This window comes from Salmo trutta, chromosome 22, assembly GCF_901001165.1.
Source record: "Salmo trutta chromosome 22, fSalTru1.1, whole genome shotgun sequence".
NCBI lineage: Eukaryota > Metazoa > Chordata > Actinopteri > Salmoniformes > Salmonidae > Salmo > Salmo trutta.
In genome coordinates, this window is record NC_042978.1 from 8,563,186 (window position 1) to 8,583,110 (window position 19,925).

Here is a 19,925-nt window from a genome sequence, read left to right on the forward strand (position 1 = left end):
TTCAACATGTCGCGGAGAACATTGTTAACCAGTGCCTGGAACACAGCAAGAGCGTTGGTCAGACTGAATGACACCACCAGGTATTCGTAGTGTCCGCTAGCCATGTTGAAGGCTGCATTCCACTCATCATCTTCCCGTATCTGCACCAGATGGTAGACATTCCGCAGGTCCAACTTAGAGAAAATGGTGGCACCCTGAGCGACTCGAAAGTTGAGGCTATGAGTGGTAGCAGGTAGCGGTTCTTAACCGTGATGTCATTGAGGCCCCGGTATGCTGGCAGGGGAAGCAGAAAGACAAATACACCCAGCAGCTAGGGAGTCCTCAATGTACGTTTCCATAGCCTTGGTCTCTATACCAACAGTGAATACAGCTGTCCCCGGGGTGGTGTAGCGCCCAGGAGAAGGTCTATCATGCAGTCATAGGGTCGATGCGGAGGAAGCAAAGTGGCCTGGGCCTTACTGAAAACCTCCCAGAGGTCCTGGTACTCTGCGGGAAAGGCGGAGATGTCCGAGGATTTTTCCGAGCCCATAAGAAGATGTCCCGGAGCAGGCTGCGCCGACTTCAGGCATTGAGCGTTGCAAAACGGGTTCCAGCCCATGATAGCACCACCAGTCCAGTCGATGAGGGGATTGTGACGCTGGATCCAAGAAAACCCCAATACCACGGGTACCTGAGGAGACTTGATGAGCATGACCTGCATAGTCTCACTGTGGTTCCTTGACACTCGCAGGTTGATAGGAGTGGTATTATTGGTGACTGCCTATAGAGCACCCATCCAGCGCTCTAACGTCCATGGGAATGGAGAGGGTGGTTGAGTGGGGTTGCCCAGCTCTGACACCAAGTGTCCATGACATTCTAATTGGCCCCAGAGTCAATGAGTAGCCAGAGAGATTTATACTGGTCGCACCACCGCAGGATTGCATGGGGATGGGTACGAGTAAGGGGAGAAGGAAAATTCTACATATGGCCTACCAGAGTACTCGTACCTACTGATGTCTTTTAATGGACAGGTAGACATGTAATGACCGGTAGTGCCGCAAAACAGACAACTCTTGATGTTAGCTCTGCCAAGTTGCATCGGCTCCGGAAGAGGCGAGTCGGCAGACCTCGGAGACTCTCGGGGGAACTCGGATAACCTCAGATTCTCTGAAACGTAGACGCCGGGGACTTCCGGTATTCCTCAGAGGCGAGGTGGTATCCTTGGGCGAGCGAGTGGGACTGGAATTAGACCTCTACCTCCTATGTTCCCGTAGCCGCTCATCGATCCGGATGGTCAAGGTGATGAGTGAGTCGAGATCCGTAGGCAGCTCCCAGGCTGCGAGCTCGTCTTTAACTTGCTCCGATAAACCGTGGTGGAACGTGTCAAACAGAGATTCTGGGTTCCAGGCACTCTTGGCAGCCGACATACGAAAATCAACAGCATAGTCTGCCACACTGCGGGAGTCTTGACAAAGCTGGAGTAACTTCCGGGCAGCCTCTCTCTCCCGGACAACTGGAAAGTCCTCCAGACTGAAGCATACGGCAGATTGTTGTTCCCACACCGCCGTAGCCCAAGCAAGGGCCCTCCCGGGCATCAGCATTATGAGGTATGGGGCTGCAGCTCGAAAATGAGGGAACACAGAGAGAGAAACACCAGACAGGTTCCTGACTGTCCAGCAAAGTATTTCAGAGGAGTTAAGCCGAGTTCTCGGGAAGCCGGGATTACTGAGGGGTTACTGCTGACAGCGGGGTTACTGAGGGGCTGGGAGGTTACTGTCGTGGCTGGCCACCTAACAAACAATCCACGAAAGTCTGCTGGGGCAGTCATGGCAAGTTCGTACTATCAGAACTCAGGATAAGACCCAGATGCAGACAGTTTATTTTCAAAACAGTGGGCAGGCAAATGACAGGTCAAGGGCAGGCAGAGGTCAGTAATCCAGGGCAGTGTCAAAAGGTACAGAACGGCAGGCAGGCTCAGGACAGGCAGAATGGTCAAAACCAGAAGAACTAGAAAACAGGGACTAAAGCGAGCAGTTGTACGGGAAAACACGCTTGTAGGCTTGACGAGACAAGACGAACTGGCAACAGACAAACAGAAAACACAGGTATAAATACACAGGGGATGATGGGGAAAATTGGCAACACCTGGGGGGGTGGAGACAAGCACAAGACAGGTGAAACAGATCAGAGTGTGACATGGTATTTCTATTCCATATGTTAGCTTAGAACCTCCACAATCTTAGTAAAAGATTTCACTAATTTCATATTGTATAAGACCACATTGTATAGGTATTTATCATGGTAGGAGACATGAGGTTAATAAACACTTTTGTCCATTCGCAGGTTAATTGAAGGGAAATAGGATGGAACAGAGCTTGACCACAGAGTTTTGTGTTGGGAAAAATGAGATCGAGAAAATGTAACACACCACCTACAAAACCTAATGTAACCAGTAGAGGAATGCACCATCTTCAGACAAGAACAGCCCTTCTATATCACTTCCTGTAATACCTGTCTGCATCCCAAATGGGACTCTATTCCCTTTATAATGCACTACTTTTTACCAGAGGCCGTTGGTCAAAAAATGGTGCACTATATAAAGAGCATAGGGTGCCATTTGGGATCCAACCCTCTTCTGTCTATGTCTTTTACCAGACGTCTCTCCTCTTAACTCTGTGTTCAATCATGCCTCCTCGCTTCCCAGTCATAGCTTGTTCAGCCGGCACAGCCATGCAACAGTGACATATAGGTACGATTATCCAGGATACAGTTCAATTATGATAAACCCCCCTCACACCTCTTAGGCCCTGATTAAAGGCGTAGTCCACGGGTTGATAAAGAGATCCCATCTGCCTCCCATCACCTAACAGCCATTGCTGTTCGATTATAAACCACTCTGCCATAGAGTTCTGCCTCATGCTTTTCACACCACCACCACACACGTGGACACACGCTCGCGCGCACACACATACTGGAGCAGAGGAGCGTGTGGTGTAGCTTACAGCTGATCCAGATGGATTTGGTTGGGAGTCTTTATCATTCACACATGAGTAGCGAGTCATCCCACCTACCCATCTTCGACCTGTTTTTTTTATTAATATATATATTTTTATTAATATCATGTCTGCGTTTATACTCTACACTCGCATGCGTGTGCACGCACACACCACACATGCAAACACAAGCACACACACCTTCTACATCTCAGAAGCAAAGTCACTCTCATAGTAGCAGGTTTGATAAATGGATGAGCGGTGATGAAAAGAAGATATCAAAAGAGCATGAAAGGAGAGAGAGGAAAGGAGAGCATTAATCCAACATGAGCCTAGCGCTCCACTGAATACAGGGGGATGGAAAGAGAGAGAGGAGAGAGAGAGAGAGAGAGAGAGAGAGAGAGAGAGAGAGAGAGAGAGAGAGAGAGAGAGAGAGAGGGAAAATAAGAAAGATCGCTTCTCGTCTGTGTTCCGTCAAGGGAGAAATTACACATTTACGGAGGTTTTTTCAAGCGGCGAAGGGTTCCATAGATCAAAACCAGTGGATTTACGAGCCAATTTTCACCATGAAATATAGACACCAGGAATCCATTTACCCATGTTTACCCGCCTCTCACCACCTCCCACGCTCAGGGATGAAGTTTCCCCTAGGTACAGATCAAGGATCACACCCCCCCACCCCCTCCTCCATCCTAACCGTAACCATTAGTGGAGAAGATGCAAAACTGACCCCAGATCAGCATCTCGGGGCAATGTACACCTCCTTCCACTGAAAACAGCTTGTGAGTCCCTCAGATATGCTCTCTCCTGTCCAACACCAGCAGGTTCCTCCAAATGAAAAGCATATGGCATGATTACAAACACACGCACACACAGTTAGAAATAAACCATTCAGATGGTATTTATAGTGCCTTCAGAAAGTATTCATACCCCTTGACTTATTCCAAATTTGTATGTGTTACAGCCTGAATTCAAAATCTTGCCATAGATTTTCAAGCCGATTTAACTCAAAACTGTAACTAGGCCAATCAGGAACATTCAATGTCGTCTTGGTAAACAACTCCTTGTGTTTTAGGTTATTGTCCTGCTGAAAGGTGAATTTGTCTCCCAGTGTCTGTTGGAAAGTAGACCGAACCAGGTTTTCCTGTAGGATTTTGCCTGGACTTGGCTCTTTTCCTTTTATTTTGATCCTAAAAAGACTCCCTAGTCCTTGCCGATGACAAGCATACCCATAACATGATGCAGCCACCACCATGCTTGAAAATATGAAGGGTGGTACTCAGTGATGTGTTGTGTTGGATTTGCCCCAAACATAACGCTTTGTATTCAGGACATAAAGTTCCTTTCTTTGCCACATTTTTTTGCAGTTTTACTTTGAATTTGTATTTATCAAGGATCGCCATTAGTTCCTGCCAAGGCAGCAACTACTCTTCCTGGGGTCCAAACAAATGATGGAAAAAAACTAAAATTCAATAAAACAGTACATATAACATTATTACACCACTACATATCTAAAATACAGCATTTATAATAGCACCATACATACACGTGTAGAGTGCATGCTCTGGCGTGTGTGTGTGTGTGTGCCTGTGTGTGGGTCTCCTCACAGTCCGCATTGTTCCATAAGGTGTTGTTTTTTAAAATCTGATTTGACTGCTTGCATGAGTTACTTGATGTGCAATAGAATTCCCTGTAGTCATGGCCCTGTGTAGTACTGTACTTTTTCCAGTCTGTTCTGGACTTGGGGACTGTGAAGAGACCCCTAGTGGCATGTGTTGTGGGGTATGCATGGGTGTCTGAGTTGTGTGCTAGTCGTTTGAACAGACAGCTCTGTGCTTTTAACATGTCAAAACTACACAAAGACAAGTAGTGATGCAGTCAATCTCTCCACCACTGTGAGCCAGGACAGACTAACATGCATCTTGTTGTTCTCTCCGTGAACATTTAAGCCCAGCCGTGCTGCTCTATTCTGGGCAAACTGTAATTTGCCTATGTCCCTCTTTGTGGCACTTGATCATATAACTGGGCAGTAGTCCAGGTGTGACAAAACTAGGGACTGTAGGACTTGTTTTGTTGATGGCAATGTCAAGAAAGCAGAGTAGCGCTTTATTACAGAGAGAACTCTCCTCATCTTAGCTACCGTTGCATCAATGTTTTGACCATGACAGTTTACAATCCAGGGCTACACCAAACAGTTTAGTATCCTCAAACTGCTCAATTTCCACATTATTAATTACAAGATTTAGTTGAGATATAGGGTTTAGTGAATGATTTGTCCCAAATACAATGTTTTTAGTTTTGGAAATATTTAGAACTAGTTTAGTACTTGCCACCAAATCTAAAACTGACTGCAGCTCTTTGTTAAGTGTTGCAGTGATTTTTCACTTGCTGTGGAGGGCTGACGTGTGTAGTGTTGAGTCATCAGCATACATAGACACACAGGCTTTATTCAGTGGCAGTGGCAGGTCATTAGTAAAAATTTAAAAATTTAGAGGCCTAGACAGTTGCCCTGGGAAATGCCTGACTACCTGGATTATGTTGGAGAGGCTTCCATTAAAAAAACACCATCTGTGTTCTGTTAGATAACTTTCGATCCACGCTATAGCAGGGGATGTAAAGCCATAAAAAAATATGTTTTTCCAGCAGCCGATATTTCTTTCAGCCAATCATAAGTGCCCTACATGTTGAGTGCACTTTCCTATAAGCGTGCTGAAAGTTGATTCTTTGTTTACTGGGAAATAGCATGGTATCTGGTCAAACACCATTTTTTCAAAAAGTTTACTAAGGGTTGGTAGCAGGCTGATTGGTCGGCTGTTTGAACCAGTAAAGGGTGCTTTGCTATTCCTGGATAGCAGAATTACTTTTGCTTCCCTCCAGGCCTGAGGGCACACGTCTTCCTGTAGGCTTAGATTGAAGAAATGGCAAATAGGAGTGGCAATACAATCCGCTATCATCCTCAGTAATTTTCCATCCAAGTTGTAAGACTCAGCTTGTCATTGTTGATAGACAACACATTTTTTTAACCTCTTTTACATTTGTCTTTCATAATATTTTCAGTTATTCATGGGTGTGTAGGTTCAGAATTTGTTGTTCGCATGTCATGCCTGAACTTGCTAATCTTGCCAATGAAAAAAAATATTTTAGTTGTTGGCAATATCAGTGGGTTTTGTAATGAATGAACCATCTGATTCAATGAATGATGGAGCTGAGTTTGCCTTTTTGCCCAAAATTTCATTTAAGGTGCTCCAAAGCTTTTTACTATCATTCTTTGTGTATTTAGTTTCATAATACAGTTTCTTATTTTAGTCACATGATTTCTCAATTTACAGTACATTTGCCGATCAGCTTTTGTAACGATGTGCGCTGAGAGTCGGGAAGCAAGTTCAGGGAGTGAGTGTTTTAGTAAACACAACATAATACAAAATAAGAAGCACGGACAGACATGACACAGGAACAGAAACAATAACGCCTGGGGAAGGAACCAAAGGGAGTAACATATAGGGAAGGTAATCAGGGAAGTGATGGAGTCCAGGTGACGTGCAGGTGACAGGTGTGCGCCATAACGAGCAGCCTGGTGACCTAGAGGGAGCACAAGTGACAGTACCCCCTCCGACGCGAGGCTCAAGCCGCAGGACGCTGACCAAAATGACGATCAGGAGCAGACCGGTCACCTCTGCTGAGGCGCGGGAAACCTGTCGGTCCGGCTGAGACGCGGGAGCATGGTGACCTAGAGAGAGAGCATACGTGACGGTACCCCCTCCCCGGCGCGTTCGGCTCCAGCCGCAGGACGCCAACCAAAGGGATGTCCTGGGGATCAGGAGCAGACCGGTCACCCCTGCTGATGCACGGCAACCTGACAGACCGGCTGAGGCAGAGGAGCCTGGCGATCTAGCTGAGGCATGAGAGCCTGACGAGCCGGTGGAAGCAGGGGAGCCTGGCGATCCGGCGAAGGCATGAAAGCCCTGACGAGTCGGCGGAGGCAGGGGAGCCTGGCAATCTGTCTGAAGCATGAGTCTGTAGCGGCTCCCGGACCCGATGTCATTCCCACCAATTATTATTTTATTTTTTTATAAAATAAAATAACTCAGCCGGTCAGGATGGTTCCCTTAGGTGAGGCGTTATTCTGTAACGATGTGTGGTGAGAGTTGGGAAGCAAGTTCAGGGAGTGAGTGTTTTAATAAATAAACGCAACGTAATACAAAATAAGAACCACGAACAACGCACAGACATGACACAGAAACAATAATGCCTGGGGAAGGAACCAAAGGGAGTGACATATAGGGAAGGTAATCAGGGAAGTGATGGAGTCCAGGTGAGTCTGATGACTTCCAGGTGCGCATAACGATGGTGACAGCTGTGAGCCATAACGAGCAGCCTGGTAACCTAGAGGCAGGAGAGGGAGCACAAGTGACAGCTGTGCAGCCAGACTAATTTGCCATTTCTTTTGCCTGGTCCCTCTCAACCATACAATTTTTTTTCTAATTTTTTTTAATTCCTCATCAATCCATGGGGATTTCTCAGTTTTTAAAGTACTTTTCTTAAGGGGTTCATGCTTATTAGTAACTGGGATAAGCAATTTTATAAATGCGGAGAGGAAGGCTTTAGTGCCTTATTGCAAACAGGATGAATGTTTTGGAACATTTTTATTCTGTACAGGCTTCCTTCTTTTCAATCGGTCATTAAGGTTAGTCTTGTGGAGTAACGACAATGTTGTCGATCCATCCTCAGTTTTCTCCTATCACAGCCATTAAACTCTGTAACTGTTTTAAAGTCACCATTGGCCTCATGGTGAAATCCCTGAGCGGTTTCCTTCCTCTCCGGCAACTGAGTTAGGAAGGACGCCTGTATCTTTGTAGTGACTGGGTGTATTGATACACCATCCAAAGTGTAGTTAATAACTTCACCATGCTCAAAGGGATATTCAGTGTCTGCTTTTTAAAATGTTTTACCCATCTACCAATAGTTGCCCTACTTTGTGAGGCATTGGAAAACCTCCCTGGTCTTTGTGGTTGAATCTGTGTTTGAAATTCACTGCTCAACTAAGGGACCATACAGATAATTGTATGAGTGGGGTACAGAGATGAGGTAGTCATTCAAATATCATGTTAAACACTATTATTACACACATGGAACTTCTCCATGGAACGTATTATGTGACTTGTTAAGCACATTTTTATGCCTGAACTTATTTAGTCTTGCCATTACAAAGGGGTTGAATACTTTTTGACTCAAAACATTTCAACTTTTAATTCATTTGTAAACATTTCTAAAAACTAAATTCCACATTGATATTATGGGGTATTGTTTGCAGGCCAGTGACAAAACAAATCTCAAATGAATCCATTTTAAATTCAGGTTGTAACACAACAAAATGTGGAAAAAGTCAAGGGGTGTGAATTCTTTCTGAAGGCACTGTAAATACCATCTGAATGAACCAAAACCCCAACTTAAATCAGTCATTTAAATAGCACACTCTAGATGAATGAGTAAAAAAAGCGCCAATTGACACTGAAACAAACACACTTTTTCACAAGCTCAAAGATAACCGTGCGCTGTATAAAAGCGAATGAAATATAGAATCATTAACGTAAATCCATTCATTTCAGCAATCAATTGCATTTTAGAAGTTAATTTATTTAATGCGTCTGGATGCTTGGGTGGATATATCATCCTCATATATCCCATCCTGGGGATCAACACATCTATATTCCTTTTCGGGGAAGTAACATGACTTATCAGTTATTAAATATTTCGTACTACTATACCTGGTAGAGATGAATTGCTATAAGTGGCCCTTATGCCAGTGTAATGGAGGAATTATCTATTGGCCTAATTGTTAAGATGGTGGTTTCTCACGCAGTAGACCTGGGTTCAGATCCCACCTGTGACACCATCAGTTCATGACGTTCTAGACTATTCAAATGCACAGACACAGCAGCCCTACAATGCAACACTTCTCTGGTTGTCATGGCAGGATTTTAAAGGTGAATAAAAAACACAAGAATGACTATTTATGCTAATGAAAATATTAATTGTATATAAAAATGATAAGATACTGCAATCCTCAAGAGCCATCCTTTTTTTGTGTGTGCCTGTGTGTATTTGTTCTGGGGTTGGGGTCAATTCCTTTTAAATTCGCAAAGTAAACTGAACTTCCAATTGCAATTTCTATTTTCCTCAAAGCCTTTACTGATGTGCGCATATGAATGAGTGAATATCAGCAGATAAGCTCCCTCCTCTTTCCTACTGAGGAAGCGTTTGGGCGAGCTGAGGTCTCCAAATCACCAGTTGTCGTCTTTCTGGAGCCAGATTCCCTCCATCAGCACATTGCCGTGCTCTCCGGAGAATTGCCAGTTGGCTTTGTAGCGCTGGTCCCCTGTGCCCTCCCCGAGGTCCCAAAGCTCTATAGACAGTCTCTCCTCGGGCATGTCCAAGAAGTCCATTAGGTCAGAGGTCATGCCCATTATCTGGAGGTCAAAGGTCCTCGGTGTGACAGTGGAGGCTAAGTACTGGGCCAGGGAGGGGCTGAGACGGTTGGCTCGTGGAGTCGGCTGAGGCTGGCCTTGCGCAGTGCTGCCCCACAGGCCTGTCAGGTTCTTCATAACCTCCAGACGACCAGGTTCCTCAGCTCTATAGGATACAAACACAGCCTCACATAACACCTTGTTCCTGGCCTGGTTCCATACTGTCCTGGTATGTGTTGTAGCCAACTCAATCATTGTACAGTATAGGACCTACCTTGTTTCTAGTCTTCGCAGGAAACCAGAGCTATTGAATTATATTGGGTCATTAAATTAACAAAATCATACAAATTCCATAATACAGTATTAGCTGTAATGATATTTACCCAGTGTCTGTATTGTTCCAGGCGTCTCCTGTGGACTGACCAGGCTTGAGCTGGGCCAGATCTCCAGAGATGTCCTTCTTGGCTGCTCTCGTGCACCCCCTGCTGTTATACACCTTATCGGCTGGCCTCTTCCTCTGTCGCTGCTGCTTCTGTCGTAGTGGGCTGGGGTCCTTGGAGGCTCTGATTCTGGGGTCCAGTTTAGGCCTCTTGGGCTGGCTCACCTTCTTCTGTTCCGCAATAAAATCCTTCAGCCTCTTCCAAGAAAGGTACGAGGATACCTGACTGGCTTTGGCACCGGCCTCCACATGCTGCACAGCACCCTGGGACAGCTGGGTCAACTTGGGGCATGACAGTTTAGGCCTCTTGAGCTGGCTCACTTCCTGATTGACAGGAGGACTATCCTTCAACCAAGGAATGTAAAGATTTCTTGCCTTCAACAGCTCCACTGTCAGGGGGCAGGAAAGGTCATGACTGGCATTGGCACTGGCCTCCACATGGTGTACAGCACTCTGGGACAGCACAGGACTCCACACAGCCTTCTGAGATGAGCCTGGAAAACCAACCCTTCTCAGGATCATCCTGATTGCTGAGGGATTTGTGGGGTGGACACACAGGTTGGACTCCCAAACCTGAAAAGTGTGTTATGAGTTAACAATTGGAATTTCTAAATACATGGACATCATGATTTGAAAGGTTCTGGGAATCTTTTCTACACTAGTAAGGATGGCTTTTGTAGGCCTACAGGCCAAACCTGTCGAATTGTTTATAAAAAAAAAAATATTATTAGGGTTACCTCAAAACAGTAAACCTGTCAACAACTGAAAAACGAGCAAGTACATTTGCCTACTCACGTTGCCCATTTTTGAATTCCTTTGTGGAGAAGTTTGGATAAATCTTATTTTGCGCTGAATGGAAGTCTGCGATGAAAGATCTTGTTTGAAATGTCATCCAAGTGATAGCCTATCGAATTTATTTGTTGGAGTTTAACTACCTACAGATTCTGGAATGAAACGTCATAAAAGAGCGGATGGAATAGTGGCGTTGCCTCCATTTCAATGCGCAACCGTATAAACGTTATCGGTCTCAGCTTTTGCACTGAGTTTTCTAATATGTTCAGCTATGCAGTTATCCCTGTGTGATATCATTAAAATCTTCCCTATGTAAATCATTAAAATCTTCCCCAAATATATATATTTTTTTAAACTATCGATCATTCTCATTCAAAGATGCGCGCATACTTTACCAGCCAACCCCTTTTACGTGACATTTGCGTACACATTCATGCCCAAATGAGCTCAATAGCATCATTCACATGCAATTAGCAATATTATGAGAAATCTAATGCTGGTCCAGTGGCCAGCGTAAACAAAAAATTAACATGGCCTAATTAACATATTAATGAACTCATTTGTAATTTAACTGGAATGGCAGGCAAGGCCAACATGTCATGATCTTACAGCTTTACATCACATTTATTTTCAACATTAATTGTTTCGGAATAAATCTTACATCACTGCTGCAGAGCATGATTTAAATTTAGACCGATTAGAACTCAGGGATGCTCCCTGGCAAAGCGACGGGTCTATGAGCATAACACGTTGAAAATACGTTTTTTGTCGTTGCTGGAAAGACATTGAAAAGCAACTTTTCAACTCCTCTCGGTCACACTCTGTTCTGAGCTGTCTCCTCAATCTCGTTCCACCCCATGCCGGATCTTCTGGTGTTAGTTTCAAGCTCGTGCCTTTAGATGTTTTATGTGCTGATTACAGACCCATTATACTACACCGATTCTAGCATGACCTCAATACGAGAACTATGCTACAAATGAGATATTAGAACACACAAGACAATTTGGGGAAAAAAATAGGTTTATTTATTTGGTCAATCTTGTAGGTTGCTTTCAACTCTTTTCTGATTCACTGAGGACAGCAGTCCATCTTAGCTTAATCAAACTATCAAACTATCTGAAATAGCACTTTCCATGGCTGTTGCTTTTAATGCAATGACAGGGGGTGCCTCCACTAAGCAGGAACACAAAACGACATAACCCAGGTAACAAAACAGCATGATGAAACTGTGGTCAGAGATTGCCCTTATTTATGGCCCTGGTTACCCAAAAGAATATTAAGGCTAAATTAAATTGTTAAAATTTAGCCTTAAGATGCTTTTGGAAAACCAGGCCCTGGCCCAATCTCAAATAGACAGTAGACTCATCTCTCCACCATGGCTCTATTAGCTCGGTCCGGCTATTTACAGTTTATCTGGCCTCATCTCAGCCTGCACAAAGGAGGGAGAGGAAGAGTAATGAAAAGGAATGTCAGTCGTTGTATTTGTCATGATATTGCTGTAAAGGGGAGAGTGGATGTTGGGCCTGGGGTGGTGGTGGGTGGGTGGGGGGGGTTATTGTACAGGAGCATCAGTCACATTTAGGGGGGGGGGGGGGGGGCCTGGTTATTTGTTATTTGTCGGGGGGGTGATGTGATGGATGACAAACCCTCCCCCTTTCTCCAACCCACAGCTCTACAGGCCACTCCACTGAGGCCAGGGTGGGATGTGACCTCATCCTCTCTCCTTTCCTCCTCAGTCACATAAAACCCCAGGGCTCATTTTCCACGTCAAAGCTTCTCCACCTACTTGATGGACGAGGAACTGGAGGCGGACTCTCTGCGTTTACGCTGGAATGACAAAGAATGCACCAAACGCTGTCAGCCATTGGTCCAGAACATATCTGCATAATTTCACATGCAACTATGACAGTGCCCATTGGAACACTACCTAAATGTATTCTCTTTGACAAGTTCTATTCAGCCAACTCCTGTTAGACAGCCGGGCTGTATTCATTAGGGTACACTATATCAGAACGTATAGCGACGGACAACGAAAACAGGCATTCCTCATAGGACAAGCTCCGGTAGTCCCTCCTCGTTTATATCCGTTTTATTCCGTATGGTGCCTAATGAAAACAACCCAGGTTTGTGTGTGTGGGGTGGGTTAAAAGACTTACTGAGTTGGGGGTGAGTGGGGCTCCCACCACGTCGATGATCTGCTCCTTGGCCTCCCCATTGATGTCATCGGGGCCGGGCACCTCCAGACCCCCCAGTCCTCCTCCCCCTGGGGGCCTGACAGGGCCCACCCCTCCTCCAGCCTTCAGCAGCAGGGCCTTGTAGAAGTGGCGGGGCATCTGTTGTTCGTACTCACAGTTACCATGGGCCTGCTTCAGCTCCTAGACCAGCACCATGCCAATGAGCAGCTCGTTGAACATCTGGACCATCTCCTCCGTGGGCTTGGGGTTCAGGTCTACACAGAGAGAACACAGTAGGGAAAGATGGAATTAGAAACACGCAGAAAGTATCCCGCGTACCACTTTGAGGCCCTGATTTAGGTTGTGTGAAACCGCAATGCATTGTCAGTAACCAAATTGTTTGCCTTGTTTTACTATTCCTACATGGATATGCAAACTCAAAAGGCGTTGTAACTCCACTACCTGGTAAGTGTACGTTGGTATTTTGGGGATGGTCTCTCTTACAGGTTTAGCCAATTTTTTTGTCAATACTTTCTGATTTCTGTTTCCTCTATTCAGATTGGTGTGGTAGATGTTATTTCTATAGCTTGTGTGGGATAGTGCCTTGGTTTGCTTTCCGTATCATTTAGTCCTAGGATATGGTGGTGGTAGGTGGTAACTGTGCACTCACCCACTTCCCGCTCCGTCACAAACTTCTCAATGGCCTTGATCTTCTTCTGGCCTACCGAGCTCGGCAGTTTCATCTGTAACACACACAATAAGTCGGGGGTGTCAGGAATATAGGGATAAACGTCCTCACCTCTGGCGGTTTATTCGTATGAAATGCACTTCAGCGGGGCCGATCAAAATGTATTTATCCGGCCGAGTCTATCTGACAGATTATCTGAGGAGAGCTCCACTCCTTTAGCCCTAATGCATTTTGCATAGAGAGTAACGGCTCCCCATCAGTCTTTCAGATGAATAAGCTCCCTCTGCTGCTACGTCTTACAGATATTAGTGCGCCACAAACGGCATAAATCATGGTTTTTGCTAATGAGAGCTAGGACTGTGTCCCACCTCCCAAATGGCACCCTATTCCCTATAAAGTGCACCACTTTTGACCAGAATCCTATGGGCCCTGGTCAAAAGTAGTGCACTACATAGGAAATAGGGTACCATTTGGGACTTAGAGCCAGGTCTAACATGCTCCAGCCACTCTCAGCATACATCACAAGCTATGAGACCACGCATGCTAGACTGGTGACTTAAAGTAAAATAAATGGATCTTTTGGACCCTTATAAAAATGGAACGTTGGTGGAGAGTTTTCCAAAACCATCTCAAATTGATTGTTTGAGACGAGTGCTTTATATTGGCCTTTTGTAAAGTTGAGGTCCTAGGATGATATTTTGGAGGGGAACAATCTAAGCAAAACCCATATGCAGTTCCTATATACAAATCATATACAACTGATCATTTTAGTGAATGGCCATGCTTACCCTCTGACTCCAGCTGATTTGAAGTCAGGGAATTTGATGCCTGCCATCTCAGGAACAGCCTGTTGTGGACAGACGGAGACAGTAGAGAGGTGAGCAAGACAGACAGCAACTTTTTTTAAAAGCAGGGTGGCATCAGGGTCCTTTAAATGCAAAACACACTTGAAATCGTAACCACACACACACAAAAATATTGATAGGAGTTGAGAATTGCACATGGCCTATTGGAGGGCAAGGTGTAGCCCTTCACCATTTCTCACAACTATCAGATACTCTCAGATCTCTCCAAAAGCATGGGGGGGTGATGGTTGATTTACCGGTTTCTCGGTCTCTCGTTTCAGTGGGAGCTTCTTTTTCCTGGCCTTGCGCTATGCACGTCTCATCTCTGTGCTGGTGTCGGCGGCCATGATGAGCTTCTGCAGGACCTGGGCCTTCTTCTCACGCTCCTTTTTCCTGCTCTCAATCTTCCGCAGCTCCTGCATCAGATACTCCTCTTCTTCCACCTGCAGGGCAAAACGGGGAAGTGCAACGTGAGTGCTGGGTCATGTTCATCCGGACAAAAATTAACAATGAACTGAAACAGGGAGGTACTATCTGAGCTTGTCCACTAAGAAATTTTATTTTGGTTTTCCGTTGCAAATTTTTTTTGCCCTAGTGAATACGACCCTGGACTATAACACAGCATAAAATGTTGGATCCAAACTGGGGAATCGAAACAAGAAGCTCAAAAAGGCATATCCATAAGAACAGGAGATGAAATAAGCTGCACCTTCAAAACACTAACAGTGGAATTGTCTTAATAATAATAGATTTATTTTTGAATAGCGCTTTTCATACAGAACCTCACAAAAAATAGAATTTGAAAAAAAAAATCTGCCAGCCAGATGGCAGTTCATGGGATATGGTCTTCCACAGCTGGATGATGATGCAGTTCATTAAAGGAGTAGTTTAAGTGGAGGTGGCGTCGATGGTGCAGCCAGGGAGGGAAAACATGTCAGACTTGAGCATTTCCTTAGGCACCTCTGTCTCTGACGTTCTATCAATCACATTTATTTATAAAGCCCTTTTTACATCAGCCGATGTCACAAAGTGCTGTACAGAAACCCAGCCTAAAACCCCAACCAGCAAGCAATGCAGATGTAGAAGCACGATGGCTAGCAAAAACTCCCTAGAAAGGTCAGAACCTAGGAAGAAACCTAGAGAGGAACCAGGCTATGAGGGGTGGCCAGTCCTCTTCTGGCTGTGCCGGGTGGAGATTATAACAGAACATTGCCAAGATGTTCAAATGTTCATAGATGACCAGCAGGGTTAAATAATAATGACAGTGGTTGTAGAGGGTGCGACAGGTCAGCACCTCAGGAGTAAATGTCAGTTGGCTTTTCATAGCCGATCATTCAGAGTATCTCTACCGCTCCTGCTGTCTCTAGAGTGTTGAAAACAGCATGTCTGGGACAGGTAGCACATCCGGTAAAAGTCAGTTGGCTTTTCATAGACGATCATTCAGAGTTAGAGACAGCAGGTGCGGTAGAGAGAGAGTCCAAAACAGCAGGTCCGGGACAAGGTAGCATGTCCAGTTCACAGCTACTCCTGTGTAGGTATGCTTTAGGTGCGTGCTGCTAACCTGATCAGGCGTGCGGTTGAATGGTCTCTCCGACTGCTGTTTCCTGCGACTCTCGTGACGCGCAACAAATATGTAGATCTTGGGCTCTGTCCATGTTGCAGCCCGGACCTTGCTCAGCGTGCACAAATGTTGTAGTAACATTCCTTCAGCTCCTCCGTTGAACGTTTCTGAAAGCACAAATTCCTGGAATGTTTACGGAATGTCTGTTATAATGGAAAGACATTGTATTTCATGAAGTGTCACATTCCAAAATGTGCTTTTAAAAAATGGCAATATTCAAATTGAAATGTTTTTAAATGTTTAAATCCTTCCTGACTGCGATGTGATTTGTGGATTCAAATGAAGTATTTAAAGTGTGTGTGTAATGTCAGTCATAGATAGCCTCCGCTGATGGTAGGAGCGGTTGTGGACGACGATGAAACGCAGGCCAAAGCACTTGCACAGGTCAAACAGTTGGTCCGTCTCTGCTTTGGTACAGCCGTCGTCATGGAGATACATCTGATACTCCTGCTCCGGGTACACTGGCACCTGCACTGCCTAGATATGGGGGGGGGGGAGAAACGGGGTGAAAGCGGGAGAGAGACAGAGACACGGGGGGGGAAAAGAGAGAGACGGAGGAGGGAGAGAGAGAGAGAGAGAGAGAGGGAGGGGAGAGAGAAAGGGGGAGGTGAGAGGTAGAGAGATGGAGTGTGTGAGACCAACAGTGATGGAGAGAACAACAGAGAAATAAACAGCCAGACAGAGACAAAGAGAGTGAGAATGACAGCAGAGAGAGAGAACCTGCCACTGAAAAACATCCCCACAGCATGATGCTGCCACCACCATGCTTCACCGTAGGGATGGTGCCAGGTTTCCTCCAGACATGACACTTGGCATTCAGGCCGAAGAGTTGAATCTTGGCTTCATGTTATGTTAAGCATATCCCAGTTTAGGTCACCTAACAGTACAAACTGAAGATAAATGGGGGGCAATCAATTCACATATGGTGTCCAGGGCAGTTGGGGGCTGAGGGGGGTCTATAACAAGAGGCAACAGTGAAAGACTTATTTCTGGAAAGGTGGATTTTTAAAAGTAGAAGCTCGAACTATTTGGGCACAGACCTGGATAGCATGACAGAACTCTGCAGACTATTTATCCAGTAGATTGCAACTCTGCCCCCTTTGGCAGTTCTATCTTGGTGGAAAATGGTGTAGTTGGGGATGGAAATTTCGGAATTTTTGCTGGCCTTCCTAAGCCAGGTTCAGACACGGCTAGGACGTCAGGGTTGGCGGAGTGTGCTAAAGCAGTGAATAAAACAAATTTAGGGAGGAGGCTTCTGATATTAACATGCATGAAACCAAGGCTTTTACAGTTACAGAAGTCAACAAATGATAGCACCTGGGGAATAGGTGTGGTACTTGGGGCTACAGGGCCTGGGTTAACCTCTACATCACCAGACGAACAGGGCAGGAGTAGGGTAAGGGTAAGGCTAAAGGCTATAAGAACTGGTCATCTAGTGCGTTGGGAGCAGAGAATAAAAGGAGCAGATTTCTGGGCGTGGTAGAATAGATTCAGGATATAAGGTACAGACAAGGGAGAATGTGAGTACAGTGGAGGTAAACCTAGGCGTTGAGTGACGATGAGAGAGGTTTCGTCTCTGGAGGCACCAGTTAAGCCAGGTGAGGTCTCCCCATGTGTGGGGGGGTGGGACAAAAGAGCTATCTAAGGCAAGTTGAGTGGGACTGAGGGTTCTACAGTGAAATAAAACAATAAGAACTAGCCAAGACAGCAGTAGACGAGGGATGTTGACATACTGACAATGTTAAGACTACACAAGAGTTAAGTAACCATCTGTCTTATGTAACCATACCAAACATAACATATCACACTCATTGTGTGTCAGTTACATTTACTATGTTACGTCTAGTCTATGAGACCAGAATGTCCTGGAACATTGTGGAAGGCAACCAGTGATGTACCAAATATTATAACTAACCCCCTTTCATCTGTGAATATACATCATTGTAGGCAATCCGTCTGCCTAGGGAGACTGTAATAATAAGATTATTTTTGGTCTGTAGGTGCCCAACATAACAGGTGGTGGTGGGTTGGACACATTCACTCATATAGATATAGAGGTCTATAGAGCCTGTCTGCATTCCTGATTTCTGTAACCATTAGCTAATCTGTGTAATATTGTCTTAAGCTAAGAACCAATTGTTTTGTAAACATCTAACGGGGCACACACTGATTAAAATCGACGATGTATCCAAGTCTTTTAAATGAAATGACTTTGAACCAACATGGAATACACATATTCACTTCACTAAAACTTTTATTAAAAACAACCATACATAGAAAGTTATTTGTTGTGAACATTTGATCCTGACCCACATTTTTCAAAGTAACGTTACACAGACATTAGAATGATTTTTTTTTTTTGGGGGGGGGGTTCTTGCCTGTTTTGCATGTTATTTTGGCATTAATACATGTCACATGTCAGCTTGCAAACAATGTAAAAAAAAATATATATCACTGAGTTAATAAAGCCGCATACATACATGGTCTCTTTTATGTTTTGTTAAGTAAGGCAGCTTCAAAATGCAGGTGTTTCAGCCTAGCTCAGTGCTTTCTGTGCTGTGGTGGTGGGGCAGACCAGCAGAAAATACAGAGCGTTGCACCATGATTGGCTCAGTGTTCTGTCACTCATGGGGACACTACGTTACATTAGAAGTGCCCATACAAGAAGGATCAATGTCATTGGCCACCCATAAAATTACATCAATTCACATTATATGTACAGTAGCTTTGAATGGACTGCTTTCAAAATCTTAGCTAGCAGTCATCGTCATGAATCAAGTCGACAATCTACTGTCAAAACCTTTTTAATCCTTGTCATATGAAGAGAAATAATGAACAGAAATTATAGATAAAACGTATCGGTGCACATCGGCCATTGGACATAAACATTACACAACAAGTTTGAAATCGCAAATTCAACAATGAGTGGTTTGGAAGGAATCAGTGACAGTGGCTGTGTGGTCCCAAATCTGGGATTAAGGGGCAGTTTTCCATGTTTAAAATGATAATGTCAATGAAGCATGATTTATGCCGCGTTCAAAACAACTGTTAACTCGGAACTGCGAAAACTTGACTTCATTGAGTTCAAGACAACTGGGAAATACAGAAAAAACGAGCTCCGACTGGGAAATACATTTTGAACGGACATCCAACTCCGAATTGTAAGTCGGGCACTCTGGCCTCTTTCTAGAGCTACGACCAGAAGATCAATGACGTCATCATGATTCAACCTTGTTTTTTTCAGAGTTCCCAGTTGTCTTGAAAGCACCATAAATTTGCCCACGAAGGACTGCCGTGCCACCTTCCTGTTCAAGTGAGCACAGCACAACAAGGTGAGTCCAAAAATGTCTTGTATGCTGCTGCATAAATGATGTGATATGCCAGGGAGATATGTATACTGTAGCTAAGAAAGTAATACTAAGTGTATGTTGTGTAGTAAGCTGTTAGTAGCCCATGTGCCTCACCCGTGCTTCTACATTGCTTCTGTTAGGGGTTTTAGGCTGGGTTTCTGAATAGCACTTTGTGACATCAGCTGATGTAAAAAGGGCTTTATAAATACATTTGATTGATTGATAATTTGTTCTATTTACCCCTCTTAATTTCACCTACTGTTCTGATTTGGTGGTGCACATGTAGCCTATAACCTGTTTTAGAGAAATGTAATCATCAAATTTTGTAAGAGCTTTCATTGTCTGCTTAAATGCCCCCTTTATTTATCCTACGCTTCTGACTTGGTGTACAGGAAGAACACTGTAAAAACGGCCCATGTTCTGAATTCTGTCGCTTTACATTTCAAAAGTGCTAAACAAATAGTTATATTGACTATATCCGTCCTAGCTCGCTAATTAACGTCTTGCTCGAAATTACGGATTGCCCCTTATCCGCTTGTCGTCCCCTTATTCCATAGTTTGTACATCTCAACTGTCAGTA

At 44.6% G+C, this 19,925-nt stretch overlaps 1 protein-coding gene and 1 pseudogene across 2 annotated transcripts; both read right to left on the reverse strand.

Annotated features, from left to right (window-relative positions):
- Positions 1-8,373: 8,373 nt before the first annotated feature.
- On the reverse strand, positions 8,374-10,975 carry LOC115158982 (uncharacterized). 2 transcript variants are annotated; one of them, XM_029708405.1, is made up of 4 exons: positions 10,671-10,975; positions 9,820-10,448; positions 9,711-9,740; positions 8,374-9,602 (listed from the first exon to the last, which is right to left on the reverse strand). In XM_029708405.1, the coding sequence occupies exons 1-4, from the start codon at positions 10,677-10,679 to the stop codon at positions 9,254-9,256; spliced, it is 1,017 nt and encodes a 338-aa protein (XP_029564265.1). In that variant the 5' UTR covers positions 10,680-10,975; the 3' UTR covers positions 8,374-9,253. The 2 variants fall into 2 exon arrangements, with proteins under 2 accessions (XP_029564265.1, XP_029564266.1); XM_029708406.1 differs by lacking the exon at positions 9,711-9,740.
- A 1,345-nt stretch (positions 10,976-12,320) lies between these two features.
- On the reverse strand, positions 12,321-16,433 carry LOC115158942 (DNA methyltransferase 1-associated protein 1-like; annotated as a pseudogene).
- Positions 16,434-19,925: the final 3,492 nt, after the last annotated feature.

Bases quoted from the DNA above. Each gene is read 5' to 3' on its own strand.
- LOC115158982 (XM_029708405.1), bottom strand. The intron at 9,741-9,819 runs GTAAATATCATT...ATAATTCAATAG, and splicing joins TGGAACAATACAGACACTGG to CTCTGGTTTCCTGCGAAGAC. The intron at 9,603-9,710 runs GTAGGTCCTATA...TGTATCCTATAG, and splicing joins CTGCGAAGACTAGAAACAAG to AGCTGAGGAACCTGGTCGTC.